At 35.0% G+C, this 18,787-nt stretch overlaps 1 protein-coding gene across 2 annotated transcripts in view; it reads right to left on the reverse strand.

Moving 5' to 3' along the window:
• Window positions 1–2,864: 2,864 nt before the first annotated feature.
• The window catches only part of TCEA1 (transcription elongation factor A1), a 28,089-nt gene continuing 12,166 nt past the window's right edge, over window positions 2,865–18,787 (reverse strand). Inside the window, exons 4-10 of one of the 2 annotated variants that reach the window (XM_051611602.1) lie at window positions 11,446–11,533; window positions 10,282–10,427; window positions 8,368–8,424; window positions 7,254–7,408; window positions 5,299–5,445; window positions 4,227–4,298; window positions 2,865–3,170 (exon numbers count right to left, since the gene is read on the reverse strand). In XM_051611602.1, the coding sequence (XP_051467562.1) occupies window positions 3,162–3,170; window positions 4,227–4,298; window positions 5,299–5,445; window positions 7,254–7,408; window positions 8,368–8,424; window positions 10,282–10,427; window positions 11,446–11,533 (674 nt within the window). In that variant the 3' untranslated portion in view covers window positions 2,865–3,161. Of the gene's footprint in view, window positions 3,171–4,226; window positions 4,299–5,298; window positions 5,446–7,253; window positions 7,409–8,367; window positions 8,425–10,281; window positions 10,431–11,445; window positions 11,534–18,787 lie in introns of both variants that reach the window. The other variant, XM_051611601.1, reaches the window with a different exon arrangement.

The raw sequence follows: 18,787 nt of genomic DNA on the forward strand, positions 1-18,787 counted from the left end.
ATATACAGCTGTATGATATTGTACTTAATAGTGAAACTCCACAGATTCATTTATATGAATGACTACTAATGATCTATTTCAAAAGGCATATGTTTGAAAAGTAATACAACCATTTTTTGCAGAAAGAAGCCTTCATGTTGATGAATTTAAGTTCCACCTAAGCTGGTATTTAAAATTCGCAAACGTGACTGCAAGTGGAATCCTGAATTATGAATAAAAACCAGGCACTTTCTTTGTGATGCTTGAAAAGTGCACCATGGATTCAAAGTGAGGTTCACAAAAACCAAAATAATTGAGCAGATATTTACCTTCTGATTAGTGCTAGTCAAAAAGAATCATTCAGTGCAAGACATTCCTAAGCCCACACATTCTCCTGAGCAAGTTAACAGAATTATATATGAGGAAATGCCTTTTAACCAAGGATTCAGAAGCTGTGTTTTCTGAGCAGCAGAAACCTCTAGCATTCCTTACACAGGAAAGATGATGCCATCTTACAAAGATGTACACACACTTTAAAATGAACACACCCTACTCTCTTGCTCTACTAGATTAGCGTAAAAACTAGCTTTAGTTGTAGGGCAACTATGTTCCAGTCTCTATTACCTTTATGGACATTTTAAACCTGGAGACAACTCAAATGTCCATACAGGTAATAAACCTAGAATTCTTGGAGGGGAGGGATTCATCACCAGTCCTGCCAGCATGATTCAATGCATAAATAGCCAAATGTACTGGGTCAGTCATAACACAACTGCAGCTCAGTAGGTAAGCCAGTCAGCTGGGGAAGTGAGATATGGTCCCAGCCCCACTTCTGCATCCTTCACTCATAGATCCTTCAGACTTTGCATCCTCTCTGACAACTGTGAAGAAGGAAGGACCTGCTGAACAGAGGTGAATTCAAAGCTCACTGCTGGGCAGTTTTATTTATGGACTCAGGTAATCAAAATTAAGCATAAACAACATTTAGGCACCTATGATCTTTACTGGATCTAGTTCTTGGACTTCATTTCTCACTGTGAGAAAGAAAGTGTTCTTTTTACCTCAGGGACAGAAGAAAGGGTGAAGGCTGTTCCTACAGCCATAAGGTAACATGAGGTGAAGCAACATTGTATTTGAACTCCTACTTGGATACACCTACATACACAGAAAGCACTATCACAGTTCTAGCTCTTTTAACAAAGTGCAGGTATCATTGGTTAAGTACAGAAAGACAATTACTCTATTTTCTCAAAAGGTAATTTTCCTAAATATCACAGTCAGGCATAAAGATTAAAAGACACATAGCATGAGGAGAGTTATGCAAACCAACCTGTGCCTGTCCTGTATCTGTCCTGTGAACAGCAGAGAAAACATAGGTCTACTTAGCATCTAATATTAAACATTTTTAACGTTTTTTTGGAACATTTTCCATTACAAAGGTCTTCAAACAAAACACTGCAATGGATATTAAATGTTTATAATTTGTTTGTTGCTGTCTTGAACGAAAAAAAAATTAATTATGCATCTTTAAGTAACTACCAAGCAATCTTGCCAAAGGACCTACAAGTAGGCTAAAAATAACCCCATTCTGTTAGTAGAAAAAAGATTGTTTTCTGATTCAGGGCATTAATATAAAATAAATTGAGTTTAGAATGTTTTATTACAAAGTTATGCAAGAAACTTTAAATGCTTAACATTTTTTTGCCTAAAAAAAGGTAACTAACTTCTATTTTAATCATTTTTCCTTTCAGCACAAAAGCCACTTTTCCTTCCTTGCACAAGCTGACTGGAAAAGCTTGCTATATAAAGTATTTACCAAACATTTCTTGTCTTGCAAAGCTCAAGTGTCATCAAACTATTTCCACCTAATTTGTTAGCATTGCCACCATCACACACACAAAAAAATTCAACACAGAAAGTCTTGGTTTTCCTTTACAGTCAAGGAATTTCATTTCCCGGAACCACACTCTTCCCATCCCCCCATGAATCCTTTATACATTGCCAAGATGGACCTCCTCAGCCCCATACTTCAATAAATTAAATCATGTAAACTTAGATATAAAAAAAATTTAATCTCTCTTCTAAAGATGTTGACATATTTTTCCTTGAAAGCACCTTTGAAAATGGTTAACATGTGCACTGTTAAAAAGCAGGCTCTAACAAAGCAGTATTTACATCACTCCACATAAGGATAAGACCATAACTTTAATAAGTTATTCTCACCTGCAGGTCTATGACTGACACTGGATGTGCTAGATCTCAAAATTCAGTTCATGAGCAAAATGAATATCATTTATACGAAGTGAATTTAAAACCACCTCCCCAGCCAGTTTATATTGGGATGAATTGGTAAGCTGGTGTTAATTGGACAGCCTACAACACAATGTCTTTGCTTATTTACAAAATCTAAACCAAACTTTGTTGACAAGCGTGTTACGAAAAACTGAGCACTCAAATCAGATTTAACCGACTATTTTAAGACACTTCTAGAAATAATACCTACTGATAGAATGTAAAATACAGGCTTTAGGCAATAAAATATATTGCATTGATCAAAGCTGGTTACATAAACAAGCTTAACCAACCATTGCAGAAGTGGTCATAGAATCCAGTAATACATTTCATAACCCCATCACTACAAACATAGTCCTAATTCAGAAACAGCACGTTCAAACTAGACAGTCATCAGACTAGACTAAATCAGTGATTTAGTCAACAACCAAGTTTAACAGAATTAAATGAAGTTTTGCAAAACTAGTGAACACAGCAGCAAGAAACAAAAAATGTGGAGAGGTAAAATATATTTGGAAGGAGCATGTTTGTTTCAGACCGCAAAAACTACAGTACATTATTCAGAGGAAAAAAACAAGCCAATTACCAAAATGTTTAATTGGGAAAAGTTTAATGTCAACTTACTTATAAAAATGAAAAAATATTTTAACATTCACCATACAATTGAGCAACCTGGCCCTACTGACTATCAGCTATGGGAAGGCATTTAAGGAAATGATGGTTGTGTCAAAACAAAGGCTAACTTCAGGCATATAAGCTGCTTTAAAAAAAAGAAAATAAAACCCCAAAAAATCTCTCATTTGCAGGAAGCTAGATGCTTAGCCTAGTTTTTAAAGCTAATTACAAAATCCTCTTTCATACTGGTCCAGATGTCTTGACAATTTCTTCTTCTAACAGAACTGTCAAAAGAAAAAGAATTTTTATGAGATCTTCATGGAGCTTATTTCCAAATCTTTCCAAGAAGAAACAGATATATGACACCATACTTAGGACGTGGAAATTACTAGTTACAGCACTTGCTTTCATCATAACCATTCTCTCACCCAAGCATCTTTATACAGACACTTTTGGAACTGCCACCTTACAGAAGATTTTAAGGACAAACGAACTTTTTCCAGGTACTGCAAACAACTTCTAAACTTTATAAATTATTTCAATATCTTGGAGTAGAGATTTGAACAACATTCAGTAATATGTAAAAAAATACACATAAAAGACTTTTTTCAATGCAATAATCTTAACATATGCTGTGCAACATGGTTCTGCAGAGCTGCTGCATTTTTAACACAGAAAAGCAATGGATTGTGGGTATCATGCTTCACAATGCATGCTCTCTCATCTCAAGTTATAAATTTTACAGATCTTCATTTTAGTGTTTCTCTTTATTGGACTACCACTGCTCTTCAGAAGCTTTTATAATCCCCATTTCCTAGACTTACAAAAAAATTAACTCAAGTTACCACTGCCTCACGCTTATCCTGACACAGGAACTCAGTGGCAGTTATCTCTTTTTTTATCCCCATTTCTTTTCAGAGTAGCAAAAAGAAAAAAAACCACACAAACAAAAAAACCAACATACACCTATTACATTAATCAACGCAGAGATTAAAAATAGCCAGAATATATTTGGGTGAAGATAGTGAGAACACAGTAACTAACATGCCACTACTTCATATGCAAAGCAGTATTGCACGTAACTGTAACAAGGACTAAGGCAGTAACATCCTGACTTCTCTCCCCCTTTGCCACTGCTCTACTTGTGTCATCTCACACCTTCAGTCAAAAATGCTTCTCTAACCTAAAGCTATTTTGCAATAGACACATGCAATATCATGGATGGGCTAAGAAGTAATCAAAAGTCAACATAAACTCACTTGTCATTTACTGTAAATCAAAATAAAGCACAGAGCCTGGTTGTCTGCTGTCAAATATGTAGAACAGTCTAACAGTCTTACCTTCCATCTGTTTCCACATTCATTACAGACAACAAATGTTGTCATGGGTTCATCAGCACTGCGGGTTTGAACCTTTGGCAAAAGCAAGAGCCAGAGCAGAAAAGGAAAATCAGTATTTGCAACTTTTATTAATATGCGTTCAGTATATAGGCTTAAAATAAAATGTAACATTAAGAAAACACATCTGGATAAAAATACAAGTTAACTTTCCAAACGAAATGAAACTTCTTCTGTCTAGATTATAAGGCAATCATAAACTTACTTTTTGACAGATTTCACAGCACTGAAATACCAATCTTGACACAGAAATTGTGCACATACTTCTAGGAAAATATTCTGAAATATTCTGCAATATAACCACAGGTTCCATACAGCTTTAAATGCATTTACTGATGCAGATTCTTTAAAACCTCCTTCTTGAAAAACAGCTTTCTGCTTAAAGCATCTGATACATGATATTAAATTATAAATGCAGCTGATCCTATGATACTAAATTACATGCCCTGGAGCACTGCTAAACAAATTAAAGGTCTTCTTTCTTACATGTATTTCCTTATTAAAACAGAAAAAGCTTGTAGGAATGATTGTAAATCTTGTGTTAGTCAAATGGTAGATTTTATATATATATATATATATGTGCATGTGTGCGCGTATATATTTTTATATATTTATATGTAGCACTTTCTGCTATTTATTCCCTCTTTGAAGATAAGTTTACACACATTAAAAACAGTACATTAACTTTCCTTGACATAAAACCATAATAATAAGATCTAGTAAGAGGAATGAGCAAAAACTCAGCATTGCAAAGAAACTGATGTTTCAGGCTACATAGATATTCAGCTTGATTTTAAGCAAAATCTTTGGTAAATTAATACAACATACATTCTCTACATAAGCACACCTAAGCAGTTCCAACTTTCTTAACATATTTTTTTTTCTTAACATATTTTGTAATTTGTTAGCATTTTGTTAAAAGTTCGTTTTGTCATTAGAACATTTTTACATGGCAATCTTCATCTAGAACTTATGCTTTGACAAAGGAAAACAAAGAGTCAGAATCATCACGTACCTGGGTGTATGTACAGTTCTTCTTTTTGCACTTGCCACATGTAAACAGATCAGTTTGGGTACCTCCTGTTTTAGCCATCTGGTGCTCTCTGATAGCTTCTTTGGTCAGGTTTTTCCGCATTTCTTTCAGCTCATCACTTGCCATTTCCTGTTACGGACAAAGAGCAGACAAAGTTTACTACAGAGTTTTCACCTTTACATAAGTCATTAGTACTCTAAGAACTCTACTGAAGGGCAAAGCAATTTTACTTATTTTTAATTTTACCAGACTTAAGTCACAATACTACACAGCACAGAAGCAACAAAAAGTTATAAATGTCTGGAAAAAAAATAAATCTGTACAAGTTACAGTATCAAACACCTAGAAACATTTCTATGCAAATGCATTTCTGAAGTTCTGAAAAGTAATACAGAGACAAGGTAAAGGACTTAAAAGTTCTCCAGAGAGAAGGGACAACATCCTCTCCCTAGGTTATATCCTTGCATAATCATCTCATTGACCTACAGAAGATTATTATGGGAAAATTTACACTATTTTGACTATTTCCATATTTGTACTGAGAAAAAAGAGTATAGACATAATTAACAATTTGTCATCAGAAGTCATATATGCTTAGTTTCAAAACACCAACAGAAGAGCTCAGATTCACTAATATTTTTTTTTCTTTAAAACAGTTGTAATGTGCAGGACCTCCACAATGTAATTGAGTGTGCACAACAAAAGAAAGTTCTTCCTTTTTTCTTCGAGGAAGTTTTACTGCACACCCCATGTAGGTGTGGAATGCAAATCTTGCACTACTGCCGTTATACTTTAGAAGTACTCTTAACACCATGGAGTTTTTAGTGCTTAGCATTTTAATCCAAGACTTAATTAAAACAAAGAATGGGCACTGGACAAGACAAAATGTACATTTGTGCTTACATACACAAGCACACATAAAACAAAAAACCTCAAAACATGTACTGAAGATACAATGTACTTTTCTTCATGCATTCCTTTATCAGTCTGTTTGCCCTAACCTTTATGTAAAGAAACAGAAAAAAATCCAAAAACCAAAAAGATTTCCTTTAGAAGAAGGCAAATAATGATTTTCATTACCTGATCATACATTTGATTTCTTTCAGTCTCCAAGATACTCCTTTGTACCTTATTTGAGGGGGCATAATTCGACACATACAAACAGAACTCAAGCCAGATGTTAACTGAGCTTTCATTTTTCTCTCCCATAAAATCTAAATTTTTGTTTGACTTCCTAGAACTACTTTGATTTGTAAAGATAGAGAGCATCTGAACAGGAATTTCTATTGAAGTGTCCAAAATGTACTTTCAATAATATAAATTTGATTTAAAGGGCAATTCTCCTAGCTTCCTTCCCCTATCATTTATGGCTTTTTCTATTTGTTAAGAGTTTCCTTCAAAATCACTTGAAGTATTCTGATAAATGAATGCAATAAACTTCAAAGAAACACTGAAAATGCCAACAGTAAAGGGACTGATCTTTAAAACCACAGTGTCATACCTTGCACAGAAGTATAACAGCAGAAGTTACCATTTGAAAATCGAATGGCAATACAGGCTGACACAATCCAGAAAGGTGAATAGGCTAAGCAGCTTGGACTCACTAGCCAGACACATCTGCATCTTTCTAAATTGAAAAAAAAGAACCCTATCACTGATAAATCATATGGCCTTTTAACAAATCCTGTCTCTGGCTACCTGCGACAGCTCACCTGGCCTTCTGGCTTACAGGCAAAAATCAGATACTTAAGAACCATTAAGATGGTTGACTCCCTCTGCCCCAACATAGCCCTGTAATTCAGACTGTGCAAGCCACAGACAAGCCACAATCTTTCAAAAGTGCAGACAGCTTACATAAATTATTTCCATGGCTACTAAACATAGGCCAGGATGCCAGGTCAAACAGAGAAATAGTTCAAGATCTATACTTTACTTACCTCTGCTGTCATTTTGGCAAACTTGTCAGGAGGAATGTTCCCACATAACACATTTTTCCTTAGGTTAGGATTCTTTGCATCCTTGAGATTCGCTATTCTACTTCGTACCCTATTTTTGTATTTCATATCAGTGTTTTTTAATTCTTGAAAAATAGGTGCTTTGGAGTTAAGGAACAAAACATTAACAAAGGGGGACACTCTAAAGGATTCATTTGGGGGGGCAGTTTTTTTCTAAAGCAATGTACTTCTACACTGTCAGTCAAGTCCTCCTCCCCCAACAAATAGTTACTTTACTTCCCTAAACAGCAGACTTCACATCCTTCTGAAGCCTCATCATCATTCAGCACATGGTCAGTGAAACGTGAATCTTTAGACAACAGGATCTCAATTGCAATTGTGAAAAGTCACTCATAAATTTATCTCTAGTTCCTTAACCTCACACTAAGGATTAACTGATTTTTAAACTAGATATTCAAACACTAGTAGCTTACTAACAGAATTTTAAAAGAGGTTTGCAACAGAAACGGGAAATTCTTTTAACAGGAATGGTGGCTGACTATAATTACCAAAGGATGTTAACAAGTTAGAATCCTGAAGCTTAGACTATTTCTATGCTTAAGAAAACCACTCCCTCAAAAAACAAAACCCTAAACCAAAGAGAAGTCCAGACTTCTGCTGTATAACTATTCGAACATTGCAACCAGAACAACCTGTTTGAGAAATCCAAGTTCATTGAGAAATAAACTTCTAGAAAATGAAATAAAGACATTAGGGAGAAAAAAAAAAAAAAAGTAAAACTGTTAAAAAAAAATATTTTAAAACAACATAGAAGAGCCCAGCATTTAATGTCAGAATGTCCCAGTAAGATATAATATTGCAGCTGCAAGGAAAACATACTGAACTGAAAACACCTACACACACCTACCTACACACATTCCTACATAATTTAAGGCAAATAATTTAGGTTGTGCTGGTTTTTAAAAGACTACATTTCTGCATAGATGGGTTTGCAATTAAATTAAATATATCAAATTCAAGTTAATTAATTTTAACCTTATCAGTACTTTTAAAAATACTCCTGTTCTAGAGTACCCAGTCGTACAAAAAAGGATATCTTCTTCAATTTGAGAACCCAGCTCTTCCTCATCAGCACCAATAGCAATGTAATCATCTGAGGAAAACAAGTATTAAAATATTACCAACCTGAATCTCAGTGTTCCATTTCCCCAAGAGCCCATTCAAAACTCTAAAACTCAGCAAATTATGAAACAACTGTAGTGAATTTTCCTTTTGTATAGGAAAGTTAAATTTATTATATACTTACCCTTTTTAAACTTTAATAACTTATTACTTTGAAGAACAAAAATGTGTGAACAATAACTGAAGTTTAAAAAAGTAGACTAACCCTATATCTTTCCCAAAACCAATTGTTAGATCTAGTTGAAAATACAAGTAGTAACAAAGAACTTTGGGATGAAGAAAGAATTTAAATATTCTAATAAGCTGGCAAATACCCATATCCACAGCATATCTGTTTATACAATAGAGTATTATAAAAAGAAAACTTTGCCTTGTTTCATCAATTCTTTCAGTCCACACAATACAAGCATAAGTAATCAATGTGTCGTGAGCATGCAAGAGAAAAATTTCATTAGAAACCTAGCAATTAAGTAACAGAAACAATATTACTAGCTATTTTTAAAAAATGCAAAGCAGAGATGTGTTATAAAACATGTGAATTAGAAGAAATAAATTATAGGAATCTTGAAGACAATGCACCATTTGACTTAAAATGTCTCAAGATAATTGTTTACTGTTTCTGACCAAAACCCTTGCTCAAAGACAGCTGTCTTTTCAAGACAGTTGAGCACAAATTAGATACTATTTGTGTTTTCCTCCTCCTCATTTTAACACAGGTGTACTGCAATGAATAATCTAAACACCATTTCTCCTTAAATCTCAGGATTCTGAATCTCCAATTCAGAAGGCCAGAAAACAATTATTCATTCAACCTATGGATGATCAATAACATGTACTGTAGAAAGCAACAAAGCAAAAAGTGGTCTTGGAAATCTAGCTAAAATTAAGACTACATAGAATTCTTAATACTAATATGCTATATGCAACTTTCTGGTCACAAATTACTCTAGACATCTACGAACTGCATTATCTAGAGGATGACAAATTCATGGTCTTCAATCAGCTTTGATTACTGTCTGTATCTGAATTTATTTGAATCAAAAGAAAGAATAAAAGAGTGAAGAAGGTAAAAATGAATTATTCAGAAGTCTGCTTACACTGGGTCAGGTTACACTAAGCTAAGAACAGAGGAGTAAGTGTTGGATCATAAATTCTGGTAGAAGGAAAAAAATTCAGGTCATTCTGAGAAGTCAAAATTTCAGTTTGCTCCTTTTCTAGCATATTATGCTATTTGACAGTTTAAAGACACCCAAGAGTGCATGGTGGGGGGGAAAGAAAAAAAAAAACAGTCAAGGAACTTACGGGGGCCCAAAAGGCATGAAGAAGGAGCAAAGCAAGACTTTGTTACTGTGGCTATCTCAATGAAACTCCAAGATTAAATCAAAACAGAAAGGTAGCCTTCAAAAACCAAAATCTGAAAGCCTGCAGGATCTCTGGTGTAAGAAAGGCAGCAATGTACATAGTGGCACTCTCAGTCAGGTAAGACCAAAAAAAGTAGCAACTCCCACAAAAAGATTTACCTGAGGCATTAAAGAGGTAATAACCTTTCTGAAAAGAAGTTCTATTGCAGGAAAGGTATCAGATGAAAAAAAACACACCAAAATGTCCCATATATTTAGCAACAAAAATACATTTCAGTACATTCCCATGCTGTCAAGGTTACTCAGTATTTGAAACTTGGATGAACTGGCTTATGGATATATATACAAAAATGGACATACATGGGGTTTATTCTACCCTGCAGGGCAGGAGAAAAGTAAGAGTGGGAAGGACCAAAACAGAGCAGAAGGAAATAGTTAAATTTCAAAATATAGTCTACAAAGCTCACCTCCTGTTCTGAGAGCTGCAGAGAGCATTTCTCTACATTTCACTCGTACAGAATCCGAAGTGCTTGGAGCCCGGGGAAAAGAAGGGATGAAAGAATTTGAGGGAGCACTACCCTCCTCCTTCCTGCTGCTGGAATTGCTACTTGAACTGCTAAAAAAAGGCAAAAAAAAAAAATTAAAATGTTTTTCCCTCCTCTTCAAGTAACTGTTCTGGGGAAAAACACAGGTCTTCTGCTATATCCATTTGATGGCTTTCCAAAAAAGGAACACAGGCCACCTTCTTAAAGCTACTTAAAGATCTAGGGTCAATACAATTTTAAAAGTGTCCTTAGAATACACACCAGGATATCCCACACAATAGAGACATGGCAGATATTTAATTCCATTATGTGACATGTAAGTTTTAATGCTCAGTTCTTTACATTAATGTGCTGTTTTTCCCCCCTTCATGGAACTTCACCTTAGAAACAGTGAAGATACATCACACTAACATTCAGTCTGCTTACTATACTGCAGTGGCACCATGGTAACAAACAAACAATGTAGTTTTGCAAACTGTAAACCAAAAAAGTCTACAGCTTGCATCATGACAAATGGTTAGAGGTTAAGCTTCAATTTGAAAATTGCTGCTGGGAACAGATTCATTATACCAGAAATGTATAGAAGAAATGGGCTTGCAGATACTATTTTACAGATGTTCATCATCTCCTACAGTGTCATTAACATGGCCTCATTTTTCTGTAACATGTATTTTGTTTTAACCAAAAAAGCACAGAATGAGATTGTTTATTAAATATAAAAGCTAACAGACAAAAAAAGTATTCTAAACCTCTAACATAGGCAATTACCACAAAGCTGTGACTGTAAGTTGTTTTACAGCTCTCAAAGCTCAGTGCTAGGGCTGAGACAGAGGAAGAAGTATTTTACAGATGAGACAGATGGAATGAAAAACTAGTCTGGCCATATCTTGACCTGTGGCTTTCATCTTTTTTTAATGACAGCAGCAAAAGGATTTACTTCCCTAACAACACACCATGTCTTGTACAACTCCATGTATTTCAGAAAAGAATGTAGAAACTGTCTCTAACATGACAAATTGGATCAAATACTTGAATGTTAATTTATACTGAGTGAGATTATGTGTAGAGTCATGAAGAATTAAGCACCTTTCTTCTCTTGCCTCAGGGCTGTTTTGTGAGGAAGATGCAGGCTCCTTTTTTTTTTCTTCTGAATCTTTATCAGTTGAAGGTCCATCTGGGAATACAAAACATGAAAAGCTCTTTTACACAGGAATAACAACTGGCTTAAAGCAGTGTCAAAATATCTCTGATGATTTCTCCTGAACCAGTTAGAAATGCTACGAGCTCCCACTCTCTGCTTTGACCTTCTCTTGCAGTACAGCCTTCCACTCCCCAACACATTCCCCAACCCAGCAAATGGAAAATATGGTAACATTTCAAATCCTTCAAGTCAAGTCCAGCATCTGCTGAAACTGGCAGTGAAGAGATGATAAAAATGTAGAGTTTTATGATTTATTTTTTGCCAACTCTGCTGCATGAGGTAGACAATAACTTCTTAAACTACTGAATCAAATCTCTGGAGTTTGTCTTCCATCTTTTAAATACAAGTTCCTACTAAATGCATGTCATTCTTTTTCATTATATTTACAGGATTTCTACCAAAGGATTGAAACAAATCAAACTGTGGTGTGAAAGCTACCATGGTTGTCAAAAAGTGAGTATAATTTTCATATACTTTTGAAGGAGTTTTCCAAATGTGTACACAGTATTTTCTTTGATAGTTCTTACTCAGCTTAGCCAATGATTCACCTTTACAAATATATTAATTTGCCCTTCCCATATAGGGTATATTTAATTGCAATTTTATAAAAAATAAAGATGAAAGCCTTTGTCAAAAACAGCAATCACAACATTTAGATTTAGCCTAGCAAGAACATGTAACACTCTTCCAATGTAAAGAGGAATTCAGAGTGGCTAAATCAAGCTGCTTCTCTGATTTGCTCTTGAGGAAGGCTGATTCCATCCACTGCCTACAGAGAAAGCCTGGTGAGACTGGCATCACCCACTGACAGATTTTGTGAATTTCTCTCTCAGCCCTCATATAAAGCTGCCATTACACCTCTAAACCCATGGACTATATTATTGGGATAAGCATATATTACAAACTTCAAAAAACTAAAAGTAGAAGGGAAATCTGACAAGGCTCAGTCTTTCTCATGAAGATGTTGTGAACAAAGTGTATAAATCCTTGTTTAATAATCTAAAAGTATCCTGTTTTTCAGAAAAGTCCCAACCCCACATTTCTCAGGGGAACATGATATGGAACACACAAAATCAGGTGTCTCATTCAAGCACTGAGATTTTATTTTTTTTCTTCTCCTTCTCTATAGAGAGTAGAAAATTACTGTATTGGCATAGTTTTAATAGAAACAACTTACATTTAAAGCTACATATAAAATATATTAAATTGAAAGGGATTCTGACCCTTCACTTTTGAGTTATGGAATTTATCAAATCAAGTATCACTTCATTAAAAAAAATCATCATAAAGGAGACCAGAGACAGCTGTAGCACCCATCTACTACTATTCTGTCTCCAGCTGTACCTAAAAATAGATGCTTAGAGAACAGCATAGGAACCAGGCAAGCACACAAAAATACGTCTCTAGAATATTTCCACAGCCCTCAAGAGTTCAAAAGTTCAGTGATTTCCTCACCCATTGTTTGTAACTTTGTATTCAATCCTTAATAATTTTCTCCATTTACAAAAAAAAGAAAAAAAAAAATTAAACACAGTAGATGATGCACTTGGACCGTCTGTCTTTAAATAAGCTAAATAAATGCTAAGATATCAATTTATCAACTTTTATTTATAAAAAAGTAATTTCACTAAGAAAGCAAACAAGGCTACAAACTGAATGCAAAGTTCTTTGCTATGACAGCTAAAGACCACAATACTAAAAGAAAGAAGACAAATCCTGGTTTTAACATGCATTTTCACACAACTATTCTCTATCACAGAATAATCTGAGTTGGAAGGGACCTCTAGGGATGACCTAGTCCAATTCCCCCATGAAAGGAAGATGGCCTAGAGCACATTACACAGGACTGCACCCAGATGGGTTTTGAATTATCTCCAGAGAAGGAGACTCCACAACCTCTCTGGGCAGCCTGTTCCAATACTTTGTCACCCAACACAATATGGCAATAAATGCTTACATGATATATAATTTTCAAATATTCCAAATACGCATGGAAACTCATTTACTCTCGTTATTTTTCAAGCACATGATCATTTTTATCAGGGGTTGTAAGACAAACTGATAAATCAACCATGTATCCTGGGACACAGCTCAGGTTCTGCAAAGCAGTGTATCTGCCTTAGAGTTGAGCTCTGCTTCAGCCCATTTACCTCTATTTTTTTTTTTTCTGGTACATAAGTTTTCAAATTCAGAACAGACCTAAGTATCTCCTGCTTATTTCAAGTCAAATACACCACTACTGTACAGCTGGCACCTAGTTTATCAAACACTTCCACTTCACCCAGCACCATTTCAGAGAGATGGCAGGCATCTGCCAATACCCGACTTGCTTCCTTCACTTCAGGAAGGATATAGGTGAGGCATGAGAATAAAGCAAGCAATTGAACTTGAGCTCTTCCTATACTTGCAGACAAGTCCATGCAAGCATGTCTCAAACAAGGTTGAACTTTAGTGGCTGAGACAACTGTATCAGAAAATGTGTCTTCAAAAGCACAATTCCTTTAATCCCTTGGAGCATATAGATACTTTTGTTTAATCCAGTTTCAGAAATCTGAAAATACAGCTAACAATATTCTCTGTTTGTTCAAAATATTCTCCTAAGTGTTTCAGTCATTCACTCTTAAGGATCATAAAACAGAAAGCACTAAGGAGAAGAGAGCCAATGTCAAGCAGTATTTATTCTTAAACTCACACATCAATAAAGATTTCTTATTTTATTAAAATACTATATTGACAAAAGAACAGAATGCAACTAACAGCCTGCTGGACAGCATTTCAACTATACTCTGGGGAAAATTTCCCTTGAAAAACTAAAAGTCCCTACTAATTAACTTATTTTACATTCAACAGCCAGACTCCAATGTAAATGAAGAACAACAGGTAATGGGAATTACAATCAATCACAGAAATTCTAACAAATTAAGATGGCAAAAATGGCCCTTCTGTGAAAGATACAAGTTCCACTAGCATGTGATTCATATCAGGAAGTCTATAGAACATCATAATATTTATATAAGATAAATTATAAATTGCTTTAAAGAGGAACAATTACTTTTTCAACCTCATACAGCTATTAAAACTTAAACATACTTTTTTTAGAAACAGATTGAAATTCTCATCAATTTTAGGACTGAAAACTGTAATGTCAGTTTTAGTTAATGCAGCTTCAGCAGGCCATAAAAAATAATTTTCAAGCTTTTTTTTTTTTTTACATAGCAAACTAATTTACATGAATGTGCTTTTTAAATACAAAGAACAAGCTGGTAAAATGAATTGACTATTAGCCATTGGCATAAGACTACCACATTCTGACTACTGCATTGCAGTTTCTATCTGGGACTTGCAATTAATTTGAAAGATACTTCTACCTTTTCTACTGAAAGAATCTCTCCAGGGTAAACGAAAACATGACAGTGTTCTTTGTTAATAGAATTTTTAATTTAATAATACATGGCCAGAGATAACATAATTAATCTGAATGTTAGAATCCATTAATAGTGTCATTGTAGATTCCTCTGATTATATCACAAGTGAAGCCAAGCCATTTGGTAGTAACAAGAAAAAAATAGAAAATAAAAAAGATGTTATTAATATAAAAATTCAAATTAAAACATTTTTTGAAGCAAGAACTTTGCAGAAATGTTAATGAAAGGTGGCTAGCTATTCCCTGGAAGCACATGAGAATTTAATTTAGTGGATTATCATGTTGCTGATTCAGATATCACCACCAAAACTTGGAAAGTTTTCTGAGTATTCAGTTTAAATAAGTCAAGGGAGAGAATGAAAGCAAGCAACAGATTACACAGTCATTAATTTTTAAAATTACTATCATATTTAATAGTTCTTTAGGTCACATTTTCCAGACCCTGACCAAAATAATATTGAGATGTGCAGGCAGCTATGCTTGTCAGCAATTCCTCTGCAAGATGTAGAAAGACAGGAAGGTAAAATCAGAAAAGCTTCTTCCTAGTAGTAAGCACAGGGAGGAATATTACCTAAAATCTATAAATAAACAACAAAATAATGAACTGTTTGCTGTTTTTATCATACGTGACAAAAAAGCATGACATTTTTTCTCCTATACTGTATGATGTAATTTGCATCATATGTTACTATCTCTCCATTGATAAGCCTAACAAATTACTGATCAGCTAATGGCACGTGAATGGTTCCAAATACACACTTCACAGGAGGTTATTTCCACAGCTAATACTTTATATGGAAATTAAACTACTGAAATTCTTTTTGCCCTTGATTCTACTTGATATCTTACAAAGACAATGCATTCTTCCTATCAATAGTAAGCACTACTCTCAAACAATAGCAATTCTTTCCAGCAAAGTCAGTAGGTTACTAGATGTCCTCGAACAACTTTCCCTACTGACAGCGTTAACATACCTGTAACATAGTCCTGGACTCTACCACCTTACTTCAGCAGAATCAAACCCAAGTTGAAAACAACAAGAATTTTATGAACAAAGTAATCTGTGTGGTATCTTCTCTTGACAACATTAAGCATTTAAACATTCTTTTAAGCTAAAATTACTTGGGCATGCAATTTTTGGAAACAGGCACTTCAAATTGTTCATGGCCCCATTTTTAATACTGGCAACAGATGATCACACTTGCACTAAAGCTTATTGTCCAACCATTCTGCATTTCAAGTTCAGTACATAAACTTACTGGAGTTAATTCAGTTTATTTAGTTATAGGTCTGGACATTCTTTGTCACTGTATAACTCTAATAATTCAGTAATTATTTGTGATGGGGCATGTTACACTCCTTGAATAATTTTTTGTTGTTGTTTTTTAACATAAAGGAACACTCCTCATAAGGAGTATGTTATAATAGGTATATAATGCATAATAGGTATGCATAGATTCATTATCTGCATAGCATACTCTACATTCTCAGCTATTTGGCAAAATAATCTTTATTTGCAAATCCTGTGTTACAACTGAACAATATTTTATTCTGAGAGCAGAATTTGCTGCCTTATATAAATTGTGACAAAGTTGGTGGTGTGGTTTAACACTCTTACAGCAACATCTGAAAGCAATCTCCTTCCATAGCTCACTCAGCGAGTCCCTTCAGACAAGGCCTGCAAGCCCTGTCTCTGCTGGGCAGTTTCTGACCCCTCTGAAAAACCATAGGTAACCTGGCATGGCTCTGGTCAAGCCATAAACATCTGGTGATTCACAACCTTACTTTGATTTCTTCTCGTATTTCCCATGCATTCTTAAAACCTAAGTTCTGATAGCACTGAACTTAAACAGTACATGCAGCCTGAAAAGACAACAATTCTTGCCTAAATTCAAAATGTCAGTTGTAAAAATAACTCACAAAGACTTCAGATCTCTGAGTACAATGCTTGGTACGATTAACAGCTGTCCACTTCTGTTGCCATCTTTGATCCATACCATTTTACATGCACTATAAACAGCATAATCAAAACTGATTTCTCAAGCAGCTCAACATATGGAGCTTTGTATTCTTCTGAGAAAGTCAAAACTACTGATAAAATAGGGTAAGAGTACTTTGTAAGATTCCCACCCATCTTTTATGCAGCCCAGATACCCTATATTCCACAGTCATGAGATTTTGAGTTCTAATGAATTAACGAGCAGTGAAACGAGCTGAAATGTTTACCCTACTATGCTTTATGATAAGGTCTACATTACAATTAAGGAGAATTTAACTACTGAAGTTTTGAATGCAATCATTGTTTTATTTTCAGGAATAATTTGATTTTATATAAGTGCACAACCACAACTATACCAGACCTGCACTGTAACAAAAATTAGAGAATGATCAAAGGTTACATCACCACTGCCTCAAAAAAAAAGTACTCAGTTTTGATTAACATCAAATATTTGCTATTTACTTTCCAGTTCCTCGTGTTTGACTTCACCTGATGCAAACAGCCTTAGGTAGAGTCTCCTAACTGTCTTAAAACAATCTGAATGCAGCAAGCCATCAAAAGGAGAAGGTCCACCTTGTCTCAGCTGTATGTCACTGCCTAATCCCTGTGCAGGAAACAATAACTGCAAACCAGCTGGACCAAAAAACCTTAAACACTTAAATTTAAGCCAGTGGAAATAAACAAAACAAGTAGTTTCCAACTGGTCAGTTCCCAGCTCTGATCTCCTGAACAGCCACTTGAGCACTATCTTTAGCACAGGAGGGAGCAAAGAGGCACCTGTGCAGAAGAGAACTGGAATGGGTTGTCCAGGGAGGTTGTTGATGCCCCATCCCTGGAGGTTTTTAACGCCAGGTTGGACGAGGTTTTGTGCAACCTGGTCTAGTGGTAGGGTTCCCTGCTCAAGGCAGCGGGGTTGGAACTTGGTGATCTTTAAGGACTCTTCCAACCTTAATGATTCTATGATTCTGTAAGAGAAGCCAGCACCATCCCTTTCAGCAGCAGCCTACACCCAGATCGACCTGCTGTGATCATCAGGCATCATGGTCTTGTTCCAGACTTCTACAGCATTGTCCTCAGGTAGGAATAATACTCCTCGTGTTTCACAAATTCTGAACAGTTATCACTCAGCTATAACAATATATTAAGACAAGTTTGACTGGCTTAAGATACTGTGTCAATTTAAAAAAAAAAAAAAAAAAAAAGACTGTTTTTACTGTCTCAACAAAAAAACTGCAATTCCTTTGGTCAAAGGACAGTGATATCCAGAAGGGTTAGCACCACCCCACCTCCCAAAAAAAGGAGTAACCAAAGGCACTCCCAAAAGTTGAGAACCTTAGTGGGGAAAAATAAATTCCTCTACTTTGTTGCCGAAGTTGTAGTATCAAAAATTGGAAATGTAGAGGAAAGGAAACAACGAAGAAAAAAATGTGAGCCTTTTTTTTAACTGAGGTTAAGTACTTGAGAGCTAAGTCACTCAATCCAGCTACTGCTTTTGGAAGCTTTCAGACTAACTCAAGTTAATATGCAAGTCCACTTCTCCATTTAAATATCTTAACACTTTTGTGCATTGGATATAATACAGTTGAACTTCAAGATCTAAGTGAAAATTTTAAAAGTATATAATTTTCACTATTTAACACTGAACTTTCATCAGATCCTTTATAAAGAAGTATATGATTTATAATAAAAATCATTATCGTGATTCTAAAATTATTTTATCAGCACATCTAGCATTATCTAAATTCAATTACTAAAACTAAGCTAATTAACTTTTTTAAGGTAGTGTAAAAAATATGTCTGCTGT

Source organism: Apus apus, chromosome 2, assembly GCF_020740795.1.
Source record: "Apus apus isolate bApuApu2 chromosome 2, bApuApu2.pri.cur, whole genome shotgun sequence".
NCBI classification, from domain to species: domain Eukaryota; kingdom Metazoa; phylum Chordata; class Aves; order Apodiformes; family Apodidae; genus Apus; species Apus apus.